This window comes from Artibeus jamaicensis, unplaced genomic scaffold, assembly GCF_021234435.1.
Source record: "Artibeus jamaicensis isolate MK-2021 breed Jamaican fruit bat unplaced genomic scaffold, CSHL_Jam_final contig_923, whole genome shotgun sequence".
Lineage (NCBI taxonomy): Eukaryota > Metazoa > Chordata > Mammalia > Chiroptera > Phyllostomidae > Artibeus > Artibeus jamaicensis.
This window is the reverse complement of record NW_026522014.1, coordinates 12,796,325-12,817,508: the sequence shown is the minus strand read 5'-3', so window position 1 is coordinate 12,817,508 and position 21,184 is coordinate 12,796,325. Positions and strand designations below refer to the sequence as shown.

The 21,184-nt window shown below is 37.5% G+C and overlaps 1 protein-coding gene across 1 annotated transcript in view; it reads left to right on the top strand.

Annotated features, from left to right (window-relative positions):
- Positions 1-21,184, top strand: part of CRPPA (CDP-L-ribitol pyrophosphorylase A) — a 206,593-nt gene that overhangs the window by 109,051 nt on the left and 76,358 nt on the right. Inside the window, exon 9 of the mRNA XM_037163912.2 lies at positions 4,684-4,815. Within this exon, the coding sequence (XP_037019807.2) occupies positions 4,684-4,815 (132 nt within the window). The remainder of the gene's footprint in view (positions 1-4,683; positions 4,816-21,184) is intronic.

The window sequence follows — 21,184 nt, the reverse complement described above, 5'->3', positions numbered from 1 at the left end:
CTTTAGTTTATGACCATGTGTCTCAAGTTCTTTAGATTCTATATTTCCCATGCTATTCTTGCCCCCCATCTATTTTCTACCTACTGTCTATGCTACTTATTTTCTGTACCTTCTCCCCCCTTCTCCTCCTCCCACTCCCCTGTTGCTAACCCTCCTTGAGATCTTCATTTCTATGTTTCCACTCCTGATCTAGCTGTCCTTTTAGTTTGCTTTTGTTTCAGGTGTGGTTGTTAATAACTGTGAGTTTGCTGTCCTTTCACTGTTCATGTTTCTTTAACTTTTTTTTCTTAGATAAGTCCCTTTAACATTTCATATAATAAGGGCTTGGTGATGATGAACTCCTTGAATTTGATCTTATCTGAGAAGCACCTTATCTGTCCTTCCATTCTAAATGAAAGTTTTGCTGGATAGAGCAATCTTGGTTGTAGGTCTTTGGATTTCATGACTAGGAATACCTCTTTCCAGCCCCTTCTTGCCTGTAAGGTCTCTTTTGAGAAATCTGCTGACAGTCTGATGGGGAACTCCTTTGTAGGTGACTGTCCCCTTAGCTCTTGGTGCTTCTAGGATTCTCTCCTTCATTTTAATTTTGGCTAATGTAATGATGATTTGCCTTGGTGTGTTCCTTCTTGGGTCCAACTTCTTTGGTACTCTCTGAGCTTCCTGGATTTCCTGGAAGTCTATTTCCTTTGCCAGATTGGGAAAATTCTCCTTTATTATTTGTTCAAATAAGTTTTCCACTGGTGACTGTGCGTTTCCCCCTTCTGGTACCCCTATAATTTGGATGTTGGAGCGTTTAAAGATGTCCTGGAGGTTCCTAAGACTCTCCTCATTTCTTTGAATTCTTGCTTCTTCATTCTTTTCTGTTTGGCCATTATTTGCTTTCTTCTGGTCCACTTCATTGATTTGAGTCCCAGTTTCCTTTTCATTGCTATTGGTTTCCTGTGCAATTCCATTCACTTCAATTAGTTTCGCCTTCATATATTTGTCTAATTTGTGGCTATAATCAACCAGTTCTGTGAGGATCCTGATCACCAGTGTTTTAAACTGTGTGTCTGAGAGTTTTGCTATTTCTTCATCGCTTAGATTTATAGGTTCCGGGGCTTTGAGGTCTTCTTGAGCCATTTTTGGTCTGTTCGTGCCCTTTAAGTGTGAGGAACGGAGCCTTGGACTCCCAGGTCCCTGGGTTGTGATGCTGCATGTGGGGGCGTGGTCACAGTGGGGAAATGGCGGCACCCTCTGCTGTTTCTCACAGCTGGGTGAGGAGCAGCGCCTTAGGTGGTTCACCAGGGCTGGGCCACTCAGGTTGCTGGGTTATGACGCTGTATGTGGAGGTGGGGTCAGATCAGGGAAATGGCGGCGCCCTCCCTGCCGCTGGCCAGGGGAACCCACTGGGTCCCGGTCCAATCGCCCACTCCCTTGCTTGTCTATCCACGCACAAATGCACGACCACAGTCAACCCGCCGCCCTGCTCCCTTGCTGTTTCCCCGCTCGGTCGCTCACTAGGTCCAACCCTGCTCCTGGATTCTGCACGCCTGAGTCCGTCCGACCGAGTTTTCCTGTGCAACCCCGCTCCACCAACTGCTGGTTTCTGTTGCTAATATTTAGTTGTCTCTAAACTTGGTTGTGTGAGAAGGTACGGCACATCCACCTATGCCTCCATCTTGGCGGAAGTCCCATGATGTTTTGATATTTATTTTATAACTAGTGTATTGCTAGATTTTTCTTAAAAATCCAACCTGATAAATCTGTCTCTTATGAAAGAGTTAAATGTGTTCCATTTATGTTTATTAGTTTTGTATTTAGGATTCTTTCTACAAGCTTATTTTATTTTGTTGTTGCTGTTGGCCAATTGTTTTGTCTGTGACTTTCTCCTTACTCATTGCTGCATTGATATACATAGTACGTTTCTCCCTCTGCAAGTTAGAAACTATAAAATATAGTTGTATATTGCTTAAATAAATAACATCATGAAAACATGCATAATTAGCTGTTAGTTGTGACGTTTCTAATTTCTGTCCTCCAAAGCAAAACACCAATTCAGCATACTTTAATTATCCATTGAACATTCTCATTCCAATATAAATTTATTCTTGTCTGCAGTTTTAGTTCTACCATTTTTAGGTTCCCAAAGTTATTATTTACTTCTGTGATTACTAGTTCATGTAATTAACTCACAGTAAAAAATAGCTGCAGGCTGTCTTTTAGGACACTCCTAGGAAAAAGAAACACGAGCACCCGCTCCCTCTCTGACCTCCCAGAGGTCCCCTCGCTCTCGGCAAAGGCCGACTAACTCCTGGGCCAGCCTGAAGGGCAGCTTTGCAGCTGAGACATCCATCCGCCATGTTATCATATGCTGATTCATCATTTGTTCTCCTTTCAATGTGTTTCCATAATTTTCGCTCTTGTTTCTGGTGCATTAAATCTCTGTGACAGTTGTAATTACAAATCAGAGTGGTTTTTGTCTTTACTGTCCTTGTGCTGTTTTTCCCACAAACCTTCCCCCTCCTCCCTTATACTAGTGTAAGTGTTTCAGCACTCAGCATTTCTCAGAAAAACTCACATTCTATTAAACAAGAACTGACTGTCTGTCCAGGCTGGCACTAAGGTTGCCCTGCTCGTGCACTGCAAATCACCTGGGCTTTCCATCTGTGTCAAATCTGTTGGGCATGCTGCCCCCTGTTGTTTCGTGGCATCTAAGTAGCACAGTGATTACACGGTCAAAAGAATTCAAGTCCTCAAATGGTGGTGTTGTGCCCCAGCCCAGCGGGTATGGAGCCCTGTAGTCATCTGGCCGCAAGGGGTCAGGAGAGAATCTTACCTGCCACCAGGCTCCTGGGTCGGAGCCATACCTTGACTACAATTTCCAAAAGTGCCTTGAGTTTGTGGAATTAGCCTACTTTATTGCGAGCAAGCCCATCTGCAACAATTTTAGGTACACCTAGATATTTCAAATTCAAAAGACTGGAAGAGGCCTTTGTGGTGCTGGGTTGCCCAACTTTGTCGAAGACTATAGGGTGGAAAAGAAAGGCAGAGCACAGATAGACAGGTTTCTTCAGTTTTAGCTCTTAATTTCATCAATTCATATTGGTACACGGGCTGTTTTATTTTGTTTTGTTGCAACTTCTTCCTTCACCTTGGCTTCTCAAGGGTAAGGGAAGAGGGCCACGGAAGGTGGCATATGAGCCATCCTTTAAAAAGGCTTAAGCTACAAATAGGAATGAACATCTTTTGCATCAGCTAATAGTCATCAGCTTCCAGGTACCAACTACAGGAACACCTGGTTACAAGTTAAATTACACTGAAGGAAATTCTAGTATTTATAGCTCACTTACAATGCTTCCAGCCTGGCTGTGGTTCAACAGTCGGGAGTTACTTTTATCATAGCAATACTACCTGGTTAAACAAAAGGCTGAAATTTCACCATTGTAAGTTTTCAGGGAAACAGAGCTAGAAGATGTGAGCTCAGGATCCTAGGGTCACATGGTCTTTTCTTCAGCTATTCAATAGATCAGAAACCTAAAAACTTTTCCTTTATTTTTTCTTCCTTTTCTTGTTTGTCTATTCTTTTGGTTTCTTTTTGGATTGAGCATTTTTAAGGGAAAAAATTCTTTTTGTCACCTTATATTTCAGGGGAAAGCAGTTATATGTATATATCTTTAATTACATATATTTAATGAGAAGTTCCAAGAAATGATTAATATACATTAGATATAACCATATTATTCTCTCTAATAATGGATGTTATGTAAGTAGTTTTTTCTCTGAAAAGCAAAATGCAATGTGATGGGTCAAAAAATTATTCTCTCCTATTACATACATTCATATACATAGTAGAGGGAAGGGACAGGATTAGTGGAAGAGTATCAGGATGGAATGTATCTTACAGTTCTAGTTAACGAACACCTACAGCTGAACAAATTACAACTCTTGAGGTTCTTAAGTTTGGTGTTGTGAAAGAATACACAGATTTCTGAATGTTCAGTCTATGTGTGCATTTACACTTTAAATAGCTTATTTAGAGATTATGTGACTTTTATATTCCATAAAGGAAAAAAGGTACTGTAAAACTGCAGTTATTTAGAGAGAGGAGGAAAGATCACCCTGGGTCTTTAAAAGTTTAAATTGAAAAATAATGTTTAAAAAATAGTTGTTTGAATAATTTCAAGAAAAACATTATTTTGACACTGCTAAAAATAATTCTGTATAAATTTCTTCTAGATTTAATCTAAGGAATAAATTATTACCTGTAAGAAACCATTAATTATTTAAAAATGGATTCGTCTAAAAATTTTACGTACTTAATTAGTTAAGCACTCTTGAATTTTATCAATATTGTTAATTTAACACATATATTACTTCTCACCTAGTTTCAAATTAGAAATTATGATTTTAAGTTGAACGAACTGGTGAGATTATATTTTGAACATGTTTGACTCCATCACAGGTTGAAATGGAATATTAGTACTTTATGTTTTTCAGCATTGTGTTCTCCATGTATCTGTGTTTATAAAGAGTGATTCATTAATCATATTAAATATTTATGGCTTGGAATGATTGACTAGACATTAACACAAGTTGATAAAAAGCATTGCAATGTTATAATTGTAGATTCTTTAATGTTACACTTTCAAAGAAAAGTAAAGGAATGGTATCCTAATGGTTAACTTTTATTTTACTTTGCAGGTGCATTTTCTTGATTATAAATCAGTACCTGTGGACCAGAAGATGGAAAACCTAATGCGGATTAGAGATCTAGCAAAGGAAGCGAAAAAAAGAAATATTTTACTGTGTGGTCTTCTCATATATTACCCACAGGTAGGTAAAATGTTGGTCTCTTCAGATTGTATGTTCTCTAGACTACAGTTTTAGTAGTGGCATCCTGACTTTGTTAAAAGCAAAGACATATTAGTAAGAAAATATAGGCTGGAAAATTACTCATCTATTCATGTTCTATAGTAGATATAACATGTTGACTTGAGGGGAAAAATGAAAATCAAAACAAGCCCTGAACAATGTGGTTCAGTGGGTTGGGCATTGTCCTGAAAACTAAAAGGTTGCTGGTTCGATTCCTGGTTGGGGCACATGCCTGGGTTGGGGGCATGCAGGAGGCAACCGATCATTGTTTCCGTTGCACATTGAAGTTTCCCTGTCTTTCTCTCTCCCTTTCCCTCTTTCTGAAAATAAATAACTATAATATTTTTTAATGAAAACACGTGTTTTGATTAGGGAAAAAAAGATGAAAATTGGAAGGTATCTCATGCTAGATAGTCCGCATAGAATGGCCAGGTATGCAAACAACAATACAGAATGCCCAGTTAAATTTGAATTCCAGATAATAAATGATTTTAAGTGTGTTCCAAATTTGAAAGTTGAAATTTGAAATCCAAATTTAACTGGACTTTTGTGTTTAACTGACAGTCCGTGGTATCACTTATTTCTTTTGTGTTATGTTGAAGATGTTGGTAAACAAGTTAATCACTGGAAAGCAGTGCTTGGCATTCAGATTATAAGAGGCCATGTCATTTAATTTAATTAGAGAAAACACCGTCATTTGTCTTTTAATAGCAGCAGGTTAGTTAAGTTGAAGGTAAAATGAATCAGCATTATAGATTCTTTGTACAGAGAAATGTTATACAAATCAAAATATTTGGAGAATCTGTAGAGGATTTGCCCTTTGTATATAGATACCTTTCATGGAATTTACAGAATGCTTTATAGTCTCTCAGCAATACCATGCAGGAGTCAAAGAAATGAAATAGTTGACTGCTTTTGTAATGATTTGGAGTGAAGGTTATTTGGTACTGGCTGTCCAGGAAATGACAGGTATTTAATGTTATGATTGACAAATAACAGTTATTGTTGCTGAAATATTTAAGGTGCCTTTTTAGACTGAAGGTAACATTTCTTGTGAAACAAATGGATTTTAATTAAATGCAAGGATCATCTTTTAGGCAATCCTTCCATTTTCTTTAAATTTTGAGGTTGTTTCCTCTGCTTCCAAAATATGAAAGCATGACCTCCAGTTAGTCACTGAGCACAAGGCAAAGTTGAGTTCACTTAGGATCATGGGCTCATACAACATTAGCGCTGTGGGGTTATTGGAGTCAGAACAACCAGAGCCTCAAGAGATACATGAACTTGCCCAAGGACTGGTAACTGGCAGAGTTCAGGAATATTTTCTCTTCATTCGATTGCCTTTGGTTGTACTCTAGGTTATTATGGTGGGAAAAGTAAATCAGTTCCTTCTTTTGTGCCATGCAAGGCTCACAGACACACATTAATGCTGCACTCTGCAGACTTAAACTACGGTTCATTGAGGAAAATCTCAACAGCTGAGAAATGGTAGAGCCCACACAATCCCTGGAGCTGTCTATGACTTAGGTTAAGCAAAAACAGCCACGATGCACTGAAGCTGACATAGCAGGGGAGAGTTTGGTTGCCACATGAAATATAGCATTCCCAGTTAAGTTTGAATTTCAGGTAAACAATAATTTTTAGTATAAGCATATCCTAAATATTACATGGAACACACTTGCACTAAAAATCCTTTGTTGTTACTCTGAAATTTGAATATAACTGAGCATCTTGTGTTTTTATTTGCTAACCCTTGTAGAGTTCATAAATCCGCTTAACCCCTTTCTCTGCTCATCAGTTTTCATTAGTGTTTGTGTATTTAATGTGTGGCCCGAGACAGTTCTTCTTCTACCAGTGTGGCCCAGAAACACCAAAAGTTGGAATACCCCTGCCACATTTATAAAATGAAGTACAGTGAATGTGTGAGTGACTCTTGTACCCATGAAGGCTCCCTGATTTGAAAGGTGGCCTGGTTGCAAAGGCAGAGCCCCTGCTGCCTACTGCTTGGTATCTGATCTTTGTTGCTTTGAGCCAAGTTGGACCTGCTAAGCCAGCTCTCTACTAAACTTCCAAAAGTGGGAAGAAGATGATCCGGCACTAACCAGCAGAGCTACAAAAAGCAAGCCCTGAAGAGGTGAGGGGGTAACACAGAGGGTCTCACTACCTTCTTCCTGCTCCTGAATGCACTGTTTTCTATTCCTACAACTGCAGTACCAGAAGACATACAAAAAAGGACGAATGTTGCCAAAGTAGTTCTGTAATTTAAAAAATATATAAAATATTTATGAAAATCCTTCTGTATAACTCCAGAATAGGACATGGAACAATGAAGTGAAGCTTTTTGGGAACAACGTTAAGTTAGATAAAGCTGTGTGAATGCATCTGTCAGAAAGTATAAACAAGATCTGTCTTTTTTGATTAGTTAAATACGATTGTCCTTCCCTATTGTCTGGGCTTCAAAGCTTTTGTGTGTACTGTAAAGAACACTCAGGAAGCATTCTGGATTCTGAATCTCTTTGTAATTACCTCAGGTAAGTTCATAATGAGACATTAAGAAATATACGAATAGGGCCCACTACTGTAGGGTACCTTTGTGCCCAAAGGCCTGTATTTGTAGAATACAACTGCCATCAATTATTTTCCTGTCAAATGCACTCCGTTTGCTTTGTGTCTTCTAGACTTGAATTATCCTTCAAGTATGTGTGGTCATTTGAAGAACAGATAAGCAGATGTTGTCAAGTAGCAGAGCATGTATGTGTGTGTATATATATATGTGTGTGTGTATATATGTACATATATAATTTTTTGATGACAACCTCAGAGGAAGCTAGACTTAAAACTCTCCTTCCTACAATGAGCAATTATTTGGAACTTAACTGGGAATTATTTACTAAACACACAGTACTTTCCATTGCTGTGAATCACGTGGCATGTGCACCAAACACGCAACACCGAGTCTGTTTACAGAGAGCTGTAATGCCCTGATCAGAGTAATCAGGCTTTTTTGAAGTGGTTATGTTTATGAGACTAAATATTTTTTACTTTCAATATTGTTTTGGCTTTTATTGTTTAGACTTAGTCATTCTCTGGGAAAATATGAAGGTCATAAAACGCAGTGTCTCTTCAAATTGAGTAAGTTTGGAAAAGAAATCTGTTTTTGTGGGTTTGGTTAGCTTACTTGGAAGACTCATTAGAGAGAGTGGCAGTAAGCTATTGTACTCAGACACATCTTAGCCAAATGGAGTGTTAGATACAAACCTCTGCTACAGATCACCCCTTAATTTTTTTAAATAAAAAGTTCAACTCCGTGAATTACAATGGCCTTGGAAATTTCTTAATGAATGAATTCCTTTGAACAATGTATTAGTTAGCTATTATTGTGTAACAAATTACCCCAAAACTTAGAGGCTTAAAATGACATTTGTTATCTCCCAGTCTGTGGTTTCTCTGGCTCTGGGCATTTCCCAAGACTGTAGTCATCTCAGAGCTCCCTGGGAATGACGTGCTTCCGTAGCTCACTTAGATGCATTGGAAGGACTCGGTTCCTCTGGGGCCTCCGTTCTTTGGAAGCTCGTGGATGGAGACCTGCCTCTATTCCTTGCCAAGGGGGCCTGGCCATAGTTCATCTCAAAACATCAATGCTAGCAACAGAGGGAACTAACATGGAGGTCTTCGTCAAAAATCAGCAAGTGACATTCCAATACCTTTATTGTATCCTGTTCACCTGAAGCAAATTACTAGGTTCCACCTCCACCTAAGGGAGGTGATTGACAAGACATGGATCCCAGAAGGTGGCAATCATTGGGAGCCATACTGGATGCTGCCTACCATAGCAGTACCAGAGTGGTAATATTGTAGGCTGAGAATTATATCTGTTTGTACTCCCTGCATGCAGATTAAAGGGTTTGTACCAGAAGTAGGGCTAGAAATGTTTAAAGGTAAAAAATACACACAGATGCCATATACTCACACACATATATGTGCATGTATGTGTATATATATAAATGGGTACATATAATCACATATACACACATATATTTTTTCTCTTGACATATTACTGTAGTCATAACAGCTAGAGCAGGTTTATCAAGGAGGTGGAGAGCCAAAGACATGAAAACTTATTTTTACATTATCTACAATTGTTTTAAAAGAGCTTGATTCAGGTTAGATACATATCAAATGCTTTGGGGGAATATATTTATGGTTTGAGTTAGATGGGCTATATTATTTCAGTTCAGGTTAGTGAAGCTAGCATTACAAAATAATTGCTATAAAGTGGTGGTGTTGCATTTGAGAAACTTGTGACCCATTACCTTAAGAGCATGTAACTCAGAAATGTTTTGTCTCAGAAACTTGGAAAAGAGTTTCCAAGAAACAGTGTCGTGGTAGTAAGTCAAGAGGGATCAAAGGAGGCTAACAGTTCTGATCATTGGAATCTTATTGGTCATCTTCAGGGAAGATACGTATGTGGACGTATAGAAAATACTGAGCAATTAATTGGGAATCATCAGATTTTCTATAAACTCCAGTAAAATTCCTATTGTATCATTAATGTCATTGAAAAGTTTAGAATAAGATTTCATTTACTTTCTGAGATTTTTGACTAATAAAATAGAAAAAAACTAGGCATGACAAACAGGTTGGAAGAACAAACTGAATAATTAGTTCTTGGAAAAATGGAGCATTTTCTAATGTATATGGTATCATTTCAGCCCTTTGAAATAAAATGTGTTGTATATATCCTGCTCAGAGCAATTTTATGCAGACTTTCCTTAAATAACATTAGAGGGAGTGAGATACCTTTACTGTTTATTTTCATTTTATGGACACTAATTATCTAAACTTCAGAAGCAGCTGCACAAAGAACTCTAAAGTTTCAGTGTTTAACTGAATCGACTAGAGAACATGATGTGCATGCTAGAGACTTGAAAACCTCGAGTCGGGTGAGAAGTGAAACTAGACAGGAGAAATGTGAAGCCAAAATAATTATTTTAAGATTTGACATCCTGTGTCAGTGGCAATAACTTTAAGTACTTTGAAATACCCATTGCTTATTGGCTCTTAGATATTCTATGTAATTTAGATTAAGGGTAACATTTCCAAAATCATAGACTAAGAACTGTTTTCCAGTAATGAGACTTGGTTGTTTGTAAATTCCTTATTTTCTGCCTGAATCAGTCAATATTTAGAAAAGATAATAGTTTGTAAAATTAGAACATGTGTTTATTGTCTCTGAAAATTCTGTCAGTGTTTCTAATTATAATCACAATGAAAATATAGGGAGACCTTCTCCACTGAGAATCAGAGAGATTAGGAGTAATGTTTGGCATGTAGATTTATGTTTGGAAAATGGTGAGGTTTATTATTTCAATTTTTAAAAATATATTTTATTGATTATGCCATTACAGTTGTTCTATTCCCCCCTTCATTCCCCTCCACCCTGCACACCCCCTCCCCCACCATTCCCCCCCTTTACTTTATGACCATGTGTCTCAAGTTCTTTAGATTCTATATTTCCCATACTATTATTGCCCTCCCCCCTATCTATTTTCTACCTACTGTCTATGCTTATTTTCTGGACCTTCTGCCCCCTTCTCCTTCTCCCACTCCCCTGTTGCTAACCCTTCATGTGATCTCCATTTCTATGGTTCTGCTCCTGATCTAGCTGTCCTCTTAGTTTGCTTTTGTTTTAGGTGTGGTTCTTAATAACTATGAGTTTGCTGTCCTTTCACTGTTCATCTTTTTCATCTTCTTTTTCTTAGATAAGTCCAATGAACATTTCATATAATAAGGGCTTGGTGATGATGAACTCCTTGAATTAGATCTTATCTGAGAAGCACTTTATCTGTCCTTCCATTCTAAATGAAAGCTTTGCTGGATAGAGCAATCTTGGATGTAGGTCCGTGCCTTTCATGACTTGGAATACTTGTTTCCAGCCCCTTCTTGCCTGTAAGGTCTCTTTTGAGAAATCAGCTGACAGTCTGATGGGAACTCCTTTGTAGGTGACTGTCCCCTTATCTCTTGCTGCTTCTAGGATTCTCTCCTTCATTTTAATCTTGGCTAATGTAACGATGATGTGCCTTGGTGTGTTCCTTCTTGGGTCCAACTTCTTTGGGACTCTCTGAGCTTCCTGGATTTCCTGGAAGTCTATTTCCTTTGCCAGATTGGGGAAATTCTCCTTTATTATTTGTTCAAATAAGTTTTCCACTGGTGGCTGTTCCTCTTCCCCTTCTGGTACCCCTATAATTCGGATGTTGGAATGTTTAAAGATGTCCTCAAGGTTCCTAAGCCTCTCCTCAGTTTTTTGAATCCCTGTTTCTTCATTCTTTTCTGTTTGTTCCTTTTTTCCCCTCTTTCTGGTCCACTCCATTGATTTGAGTCCCAGTTTCCTTTCCATTACTATTGGTTTCCTGTGCATTTTCATTCATTTCAATTAGTTTAGCCTTCATATGTTCCTCTAATTTGTGACTAAAATCAACCAGTTCTGTGAGCATCCTGCTCACCAGTGTTTTGAACTGTGCATCTGAAAGTCTGGCTATTTCTTTGTTGCTTAGAGTTATGGGCTCTGGGGCTTGGAGTTCTTCCTGAGCCATAATGTTTTGGTCTGTTCTTGCCTGTTATGTATGAGGAGGGGAGCCTTAGGTGTTCACCAGGGTAGGGCTACCCAGGTTGCTGGTTTGTGATGCCGTATGTGTGGGCGGGGTCAGAGAGGGACAATGGTGGTCCCCTCTATTGCTTTCCATTGCTGGGGCCTGCACAGTCTGTCTCACTGCTCTCTCCTTCACTGATTTATCTGCGTGCGAATGTGTGACCTCAGTCAGTCCTCAGTGGGACTGCCGCCTTGTGCCCTCAGTGGGTCTTGCTGCTGCTACCCCACACCTGGGATCTGCCCATGACTGCCTGCCTGCTGGGTCGCATGCCCACGTCAGTTTGGTGGATCCTTCCCTTCCTGCCCGACCCTGCTACACTGCTGGCTTCGCCCCTCTTACTGGTCTGGCTGGGTCTGGCTGAAAGGTTCGTTGTTGTCAGACTTCCATATAGTTCAATTTTCTGTGGTTTGGCTGCATTTTTGTTGCTAAAACTTTTGTTGTTTTTAAACTTGGTTATGCAAAGAAGGCACAGGGTTTCCACCTATGCCTCCGTCTTGGTGGAAGTCCTATTATTTTCAATTTATCTCATTACTCACTTTTGACAGTTGGTAAAGAAATATATTTTAATTAAGCTTCAACTTCCTCTTACTGCATGCATAATGGCTATTATATACTAATGCTATTAGGAAATGAGTTGGTTTAATTACAAGGGTATGTACAGTGACACTTTTAGAATCTGGATTTTAATGGGCAGAAAAAAAACATGTTTCACAAAGACACTATTAATGATTATTGTTATTATGTTTTGGTCATTGTTTATATTTGGTATATTTTTAATTACTAAGTTATACTGAAATCTTGTATCAGGAATATATAAGAATATAAGGAAATAGTGTTTGAAGAGTATCACAGATAACTTACCACTTTTCCCAGCTAAACTTAGATATTTTAATCTTTTTTGTTTTTAGTCCATTTAAAAAATATGACTCTCAATCTATATTTATGAGCTAAATTCTTTTAGATTATAATAAATTTCATAACTAAGCTACAGATCTTCTGCTTCATGGACAGATTTTTTTTAAAGGGTTTTAAGAACACAAGAAATTGTTTACTATAGGACATGCTTCACATTTTTCTTATGTTTGCCACAAAGACTTTTTTGGTGGAAGTACTCAAAGACAGGAAGTTTAATTTTTGCTTATAGGCTTTCAAGCTAAAATTAGAGTGTTGAAATGTATTAAAATAAGGACCATTAAACTAATCTATATGCCACTTAATGGTATGTCTCTACATTCAGTTTGTAGGCTTGAGCCAACCTTCTGCCCTGTTCCCACTATAAAGTAAGATACAGAAAATATCTTTTATTTTGAAGATATGCTGCTGTGACAAGGTTCAGACTACTAAGTACCAAGCGACATATAAAAATGTTTGGTGTACAGATGTATGCATTTATTGGTGTTCTAATGCATCTGCATTATACTCTATATTTCTAATTCCTTTCTAGTGAAAAGTCAGGGCATTTCTTGCTTATTTACTAGGTAGATGTCTTTGAGTCTGATTTAATCTATTTAGTTTTGAATTTTTAATAGGAATAATAAGTTTTGCTACATATGTATACCAGAGTTTTACATACTTGTGTGATATTCTTCACCATCATAATCCTCTGACCCCATTATTAAGTTTCTGACTTGATTATTTAAGATGCCTTGATACAATTAAAGGATTTAGGCTATTCAAGGAGGGTGGTCTCTCTTTCTCTTTAATTTAAGATTGGAAGAGATTAGCCAAAGAACATATATGCATATATGCACAGCCCGAGCACCTAGACAACAGTGTGGCGAAGGCTGCTGGGGAGGGAGGCTGGGTGGAGGGGTGATGGGGGGAAAGAGGGAGCATCTCTATTGTGTCAATAATAAAAAATATTAATCATTTTTAAAGCCCAGCATTCTCACAAATTGTTTTTCTGATCCTCATATAAAGAAACAAGCTAAAAACCTGGATAAGAAGTTACTAAAAATTTTGTTTCTGAATTCTCAGTTCCAGCCTATGGAGAGAATAGGTACTATCTAATTTTTTGATGAAGATGTTACATAAGTTCCCCAAAACATGCTAATCATAGAACAATGATTGAAGCATGCAATGACCAATCTCTCTGAACCTTAACGGCAAATTTAATAATGAAGACATTGCATTTATCCTACAAACCTGCAGTTGAAGAACTACATAAACACAATTGGGGAGGAACTTAATAATTTTTAATACATGAACCAGCCAATATGGTTTCAGAAAGCCTCATTCATATTTTCTAAAGTTGTGCCTTCTGTTTTGTGGTTTCCATTTGTTTCCATAAACTAAAACAACACAAAGCTTTGCTAGCAACATCTTCAGAACATGGTTTTACTACTCAGATATATTTCTCAAATAAGTCACAAGTGAATGCTCCTTACCTTTCTTCAAGTTTCACTAATTGTTTTAAGGTCTTAGAAAGAAACAAGGGTTTTTTGTTTGTTTGTTTGATTGTTAAGTATGTGCAAGAAAGGCCCTTTGCCAGACATCAGGAAGAAGAAGTCAAGTGATGACTCTGATTTGACTCTTGCCCTCAAAGAGAGAATTTTAACTGTAGGAACTATATCAGATTAGTTGGGCAATTAAAATGAATAACTTTTGTGTTTTGGATTTTGTTTCCACAGATATGTGTATCCCAGAGGTTACCAAATGTGACCCTTGGGGTAAATTCATGAAAATAATTCATGGGAATTATTTTGCTTTTTGCTGCCAGTGTGGCTTGCTCTGTGGAAGCCCCCACCTTAAGATCACAGATCTTGTCAGCTGGTACATCTCTGGGAGCTTATTTGATAAGAAAGCAGACGTGCTAAGATGAAGTAGCCGAATGCTATCTTATCTAGGCTTTGGTGAGGAGTGAATTTCCTGACTAAAACGTGCAATAAAGAAAAATAGTAAAATCCAAACAGCTTACCAAGCTACGATTTTTAAAAAATCTTAGAAACGATACAGAAATTACTAAATTTGTGTCTATTCTTATAGATTCCCTGACTTTAACAATGTTTATTGAAAGAAGGGAATTTTTCTCTCTATGACCTTTCATTTAACTTTAAATGCTAAACTTAAATGGAAATTTTTAAATTGCGTTATTGTTTCAAGTATCCAGTTTGTCTTATGTATTGTCACTAAATTACTCTTAATTGCTAGCCTTCCCAGTCAGAGTTTCAATTGATTTAGTTTTTGAATATCAAATTCCATATGTTTTTAATGCTTATGATAGTTTAGATGGGAGACATAAAAGGTTTTGGTAAAAATACCAATTCATTAAAATTTTTATTTTTTAAAAGGAAAATGTAGACTGTGTATTGTTTGAAAATTACAAATTTATAACTTGGGTAAATATATTTATAATTTTTAGTGAAATATAAAAAAGACACACAGTTGCCTTAGTGTGTTATATAACATAGACCTGTCAATTTTAATTTATTTTTAAATTTTCAACTACTTGTCTTAATATTTTGAAAATAGGATTTTTTTGGTTTCCCAACATTATTACCTGTTAATAAATGTATGTATATATTTATGTAGCTTTATGTTAGGATACAGATTTTAGTATGATACTTCCTGAACAATATTTTACGATTATTTCAAAGCTTAAAAAAATGCAGTGCTTTGGCCTTGGCTGGGTAGCTCAGTTGGTCGGGGCATTGTCCTGCTACACCAAGGTTGCAGGTTTGATCCCTGGTCATGGCACCTATAACAATCAACCAGTGAATGCATCAATACATGGAAAACAGATTAATGTTTCTCTCTCTCCCCCTTCTTCTCTCTAAAATCAAGAAATAAAAATACAGCATTTTTGTCAGTTTCAACTAAATTTACTGCAGGAAGATCAAGGCAGAATGACTTTGTAAGCCAGTGGAATTAATTTGATGAACTGCTCGGTTTACCAGTCAGAAATTTTTAATTACAAATGTCAGACACACAACACAAACCGATTTAACAATATAATTGAAAACCCATGGCATTAGCCTTTGCCGAACCCATATGCTCAAAGGGTAATTGCCTTTTTCTCTCCCTAGTCTGTCTTTTCTCCACTCTACCTATACCCAAGAGCTTGTTTATTTTTTCTCTAACATTTTATTTCTTTTTAATTTTATTGTTCAATTACAGTTTACATTTAGCATTATTTTGTATTAGTTCCAGGTGTACAGTATAGTTGTTGGACAATAATATACATTATAGAATTGTCCCCCACCCCATATTTCAAGTACCCACCTCACGCCGTGCATAGTTATTAACTTGTTTCTTTATTCTCATGCAGTTTTCTAAGTAGTATTAAACATAACCTTTCCCTGTTCCATGTCTATATTCTATTAGTTTGGTAAACTCAGTGGAGTAACAGTATCTGCACCCCAATATTTTCACCAAAGTCTTGGTCCTCACTCTAATTAAAGCTTGTTTGTAAAACATATCTTTCTTTTCTGATTCAATTACTGTGCCCAGTGCGGACGTTCAGCCTATTAACCAGAACTAGTTAATATGCCCATCTCTAGAACTCAGTGCACTTACATATAGTACATGGGTGAGTGAAAGGACTGGGTGCATTCTGAAAAGGAAGTTATGGTACCATTCTCAACAGTGTCGGGGACAGATGCTGGACAGACCCAAACAGTAGATTATGTGTTTATGTTATAGGCTGAATGAACGTCTGCCCAAAAATGCATATGTTGAAATCCTAACCCTATCTCTGATAGTATGAGGAGGTGAGGCCTTTGAGAGATAATTAGGTAATGAAGATGGAGCCCTTATGAGTCAGATGAGTGCCCTGACTCTCTGTTATGTCAGGATACTAGAAGACAGCAATCTGCAAACCAGGGAGTGGGCTCGCCCTGGACACCAGATCTGCCTGCATCTTGGTCCTGAGCTTCCCACCCTACAGAACTGTAAGAAGTAAATATTAGTGCTTTAATCTAACTAGTCAGTGGAGATTTATTGTAACATCCTGAATTGACAACTTATTATTTAGGGCACCTTTCCATCTTAGTAAGTGTGTAAGATAAGGACATTCAATATTTGTGGGTACATAATAAGGTTAGGTGCTTCTTTATTAACTAACTATGGAATTATAGAATATCAAAGTTTTGGGGGACTTCAAAGCACAGGTAGACAAACTCTTCTTGAAATATCGTCAACCACAGTTATTTTAATCACTTGTGAGATACCTTGTAAATTCTATATTGTTAAAAATAGTTACAATGTTTGGAAAAATTTAGTTTAATAAAAATAATCAGCCATGATAATAGTAATACCCATTAGTCTCATTTTCATTCTTGCATGCTCTCCGGACATAGAAAAAAAAGATAGTTCACACTTGAACATCATTCCTTATTTTGGGGAGGGTAAGATTTTTTGCTTTTTATTTTTCATATTTTAAGTTTTTTAAATAAAATGTTTGTTGGTGTTCAAGTACAGTTGTCTCCATTTCCCCACCGTAACTTTCCCCTTCCCCACCTACCCCCACTTCCCATTCTCAGTCCTTCCCCTCTTTGGCTTTGTCCACGATCCTTTACACGTGTTCTTTGATCACTCCTTATTTTTGTTACAATGGAAGGAAATAGGTTGAGCATTGTTCTACCATATCTATCAGCCTTGCAATATTGTCTTCTTTCCAGAAAAACAATATTAGAGCTTTCATATATTTATATCGTTTATCACAATGCTTTAGCTTTGGTTTCCTTTATCATACTGGTTTCTTTTGAGATGTAACTATATGAAATGTGTATTGATCCTGCCCTTCCTCCCTGCAAGTAATCCCCATAACCCTTCATACTTTGTCTCTATAGCAATTTAACATGACCTGGTGCACAGTGGCTTTTACTTATGTAAAATATGCTTATTCTGTCTTCTTCATCTAAAATATGAACCCTAAGAAGCAGGGTTGTGTGTATGTGTGTGTCTGTTTCACTGATTTATGTGTAGTATTCCGTATCGTGCCTGGCACACAGTAGGTCTTTACTTACTCATTGTTGATTGACTAATATGTAATGTGTGAAAATAAAAATATATATGCAAGTATGATCACAGATTTGAGTAGTATCTTTACCTTTCTTGCTTATAGTATTATACCTCTCTGATGGCTTCTGCTTATGCTGCACCTGTTGTATGTGTGAAAGTGCCCAAAATATTAACAGGAAAGTGGTTAAACCATATAGTATTTTTTATAAGTTGAATTTATAGTGGTGCAAGTTAATGAAGTCTGAATTGCAGACCAATAGTATTCATAAACAGTTTATTATTAGAGACAGTTTATTATTAAAAAGCTTACTATAGTAATATACCATACATTGAAACAAAAGAAGAAAAATGGTATCACCACAATAGCTGAAGGAAAAACATGGTAAAATTTACACCCAGTCATGATGAACCCTAAGCATACTGAGGGTCACAGTAAATTTTCTTAATTTGATTAACTGATATACCAAAAATTTAAAGCAAACATCAATTTGATATGTGTTAGGAACATTATCTTAAAATAATAAGAAAGGAATAGTGACATCAGTATTTCAGGTCAACCTTTCAGTACATGTACTGACTAGCACAGTAAGACAAGGCAGAGAAATAAAAAGTTAAAAGATTGGGAAGATGAAACAAACCTATCATTATTTGCAAGTATTATGATTATCTCTGTAGAAACCTCAAGAACCTATAGACAAATTTTTAAATTTAGTAACAGAAAAGTTATGCATACAGAATCAGTATATTAAAATATTTTAACACAAGAGCAAACAAGTATTAAAAATTTTAAATGCTATCCTTTATAAAGTAGAAATATACTAAATGGGGTATGTGTTTGTGTATGTGTGTTTCCTTGATCTCTTCTTTTTTCAGCTTAAAAGGATCTATAATAATTATTTTAATTCATTTTGCTTGCCCTGAATTTGATTTTTTAATGTATTTATGTGTTGATGTACTCATTTAATTTTGATTTCAGGTGTCTGCATACTTCCTTACCACATTTTTGTGTGAACAGTTATTGTTAGGTACTTGCTTTTTTACTTAAATTGATAATATGCCAATTTATTAGTTTTTCATAATATTAGGCATTTAAAAGTACACAATGCATTTAAAAATTATTTATTTATTTTAGAGAGAGGAGGGATGGAAGGAAGAGAGAGAGAGACATTGATTCATTATTCTACTTATTTATGTATTCATTTGTTGCTTCATTGGTACCCTGAGCCGGGATTGGCCTTGCAACCTTGGCATGTCAGGACAATGCTTCAGCCAGCTGAACTACCCAGCCAGGTCTGTACAGAATACATTTTGGAAAAAGCCTTGTGATTGAAGTTTTTGCAAAATTTTTTGCTAAAGAAAATTTAATTGACTTATCAGGCAACATTTTTAGATACCATAGGTAGCTGAGTATTAATATGCAATGTCTAGAAATCAAATTAGGCAGTACCTTCAAACTTTCTAGAATTTCACAAGTATTTTGAACTTGTAGGAATGTGAATTCTATGAAGAAAATATTTAGGGTAGATCATGTTTATAGTATTTGTAGATGTTCATTGTAAATGTAGCTATTGTGATTAAATGCTGTTCTTGTAAAATTTTAAAAAATACTACAATATGTAGATTTGAGGTTTGTAGATTAAATTTCCAGTTTCTAATGTGGGAAAATGTTCTTCAACATCCATGACAATTAACCATTGTAAAATTGTTAATAAGTTGTTAATATAAATTGTTAATATAAAATTAATAATTTATAGTTGTGCTTAAGCATGAATTTATTTATTTTATTTTTTTAATTTATTTTTTTATTGATTATGCTGTTACAGGTGTTCTATTCCCCCTTTCTTCCCCTCCACCCTACCCCTCCATCCCCACCATCACCCCCCCTTTAGTTTATGACCATGTGTCTCAAGTCCTTTAGATTCTATATTTCCCATGCTATTCTTGCCCCCCCATCTATTTTCTATCTACTGTCTATGCTACTTATTTTCTGTACCTTCTCCCCCCTTCTCCTCCTCCCACTCCCCTGTTGCTAACCCTCCTTGAGATCTTCATTTCTATGTTTCCACTCCTGATCTAGCTGTCCTTTTAGTTTGCTTTCGTTTTAGGTGTGGTTGTTAATAACTGTGAGTTTGTTGTCCTTTCACTGTTCATGTTTCTTTAACTTCTTTTTCTTAGATAAGTCCCTTTAACATTTCATATAATAAGGGCTTGGTGATGATGAACTCCCTGAATTTGATCTTATCTGAGAAGCACCTTATCTGTCCTTCCATTTTAAATGAAAGTTTTGCTGGATAGAGCAATCTTGGTTGTAGGTCTTTGGATTTCATGACTTGGAATACCTCTTTCCAGCCCCTTCTTGCCTGTAAGGTCTCTTTTGAGAAATCTGCTGACAGTCTGATGGGAACTCCTTTGTAGGTGACTGTCCCCTTAGCTCTTGCTGCTTCTAGGATTCTCTCCTTCATTTTAATCTTGGCTAATGTAATTACGATGTGCCTTGGTGTGTTCCTTCTTGGGTCCAACCTCTTTGGTACTCTCTGAGCTTCCTGGATTTCCTGGAAGTCTATTTCCCTTTGCCAGATTGGGGAAATTCTCCTTTATTATTTGTTCAAATAAGTTTTCCACTGGTGGCTGTGCCTTTCCCCCTTCTGGTACCCCTATAATTCGGATGTTGGAGTGTTTAAAGATGTCCTGGAGGTTCCTAAGACTCTCCTCATTTCTTTGAATTCTTGCTTCTTGACTCTTTTCTGTTTGGCCATTATTTGCTTTCTTCTGGTCCACTCCATTGATTTGAGTCCCAGTTTCCTTTTCATTGCTATTGGTTTCCTATGCAATTCCATTCACTTCAATTAGTTTCACCTTCATATATTTGTCTAATTTGTGGCTATAATCAACCAGTTCTGTGAGGATCCTGATCACCAGTGTTTTAAACTGTGCGTCTGAGAGTTTTGCTATTTCTTCGTCGCTTAGATTTATTGGCTCTGGGGCTCTGAGATCCTCCTGCGACATTCTTGGTCTGTTTGGGCCCTTTAAGTGTGAGAAGCCGGGGCCTTGGATTCCCAGGTCGCTGGGTTGTGATGCTGTATGTGGGGGCGTGGCCAGAGTGGGGAATTGGCGACCCCCTCTGCCGCTTCTCACAGCTGGGTGCGGAGGAGCTGTGCCTTAGGTGGTTCACCTGGGCCGGGCCACTCAGAGTCGCTGGGTTATGACGCTGTATGTGGAGGTGGGGTCAGAGCAGGGAAATGGCGGCGTCCTCCACTGCCGCTTGCTGTGGGGACCTGCTGGCCCGGTCCAACCACCTACTCCCTCGCCTGTCCACCCGCGCACAAATGCGCGACCTCAGTCAACACGCAGCCCTGGGCCCGGCTGTCTCCCCCGCGGTCGCTCGCCTGGTTGCTCGCTGGGTCGCTCACTAGCTCTGACCCTGCGCCTGGATTCCGCCGGCCTGAGTGTGTCTGGCCGAGTCCTCCTGTGCAACCCTGCTCCGCCAGCCGCTGGTTTCGCCCCTTACCGGTCAGGCTGAAGAATTTGTTGTTAACGGACTTCCGAAAAGTTCAATTTTCCGTGTTCTGGCTGTGTTTTCTGTTGCTAATATTTAGTTTTCTCTAATCTTGGTTGTGTGAGAAGGCACGGCACATCCATCTTGGCGGAAGTCTAAGCATGAATTTAAATTACTATAATGATGAAGAATGTGTCACTTAGTATTTAAGCATAGTCAATTT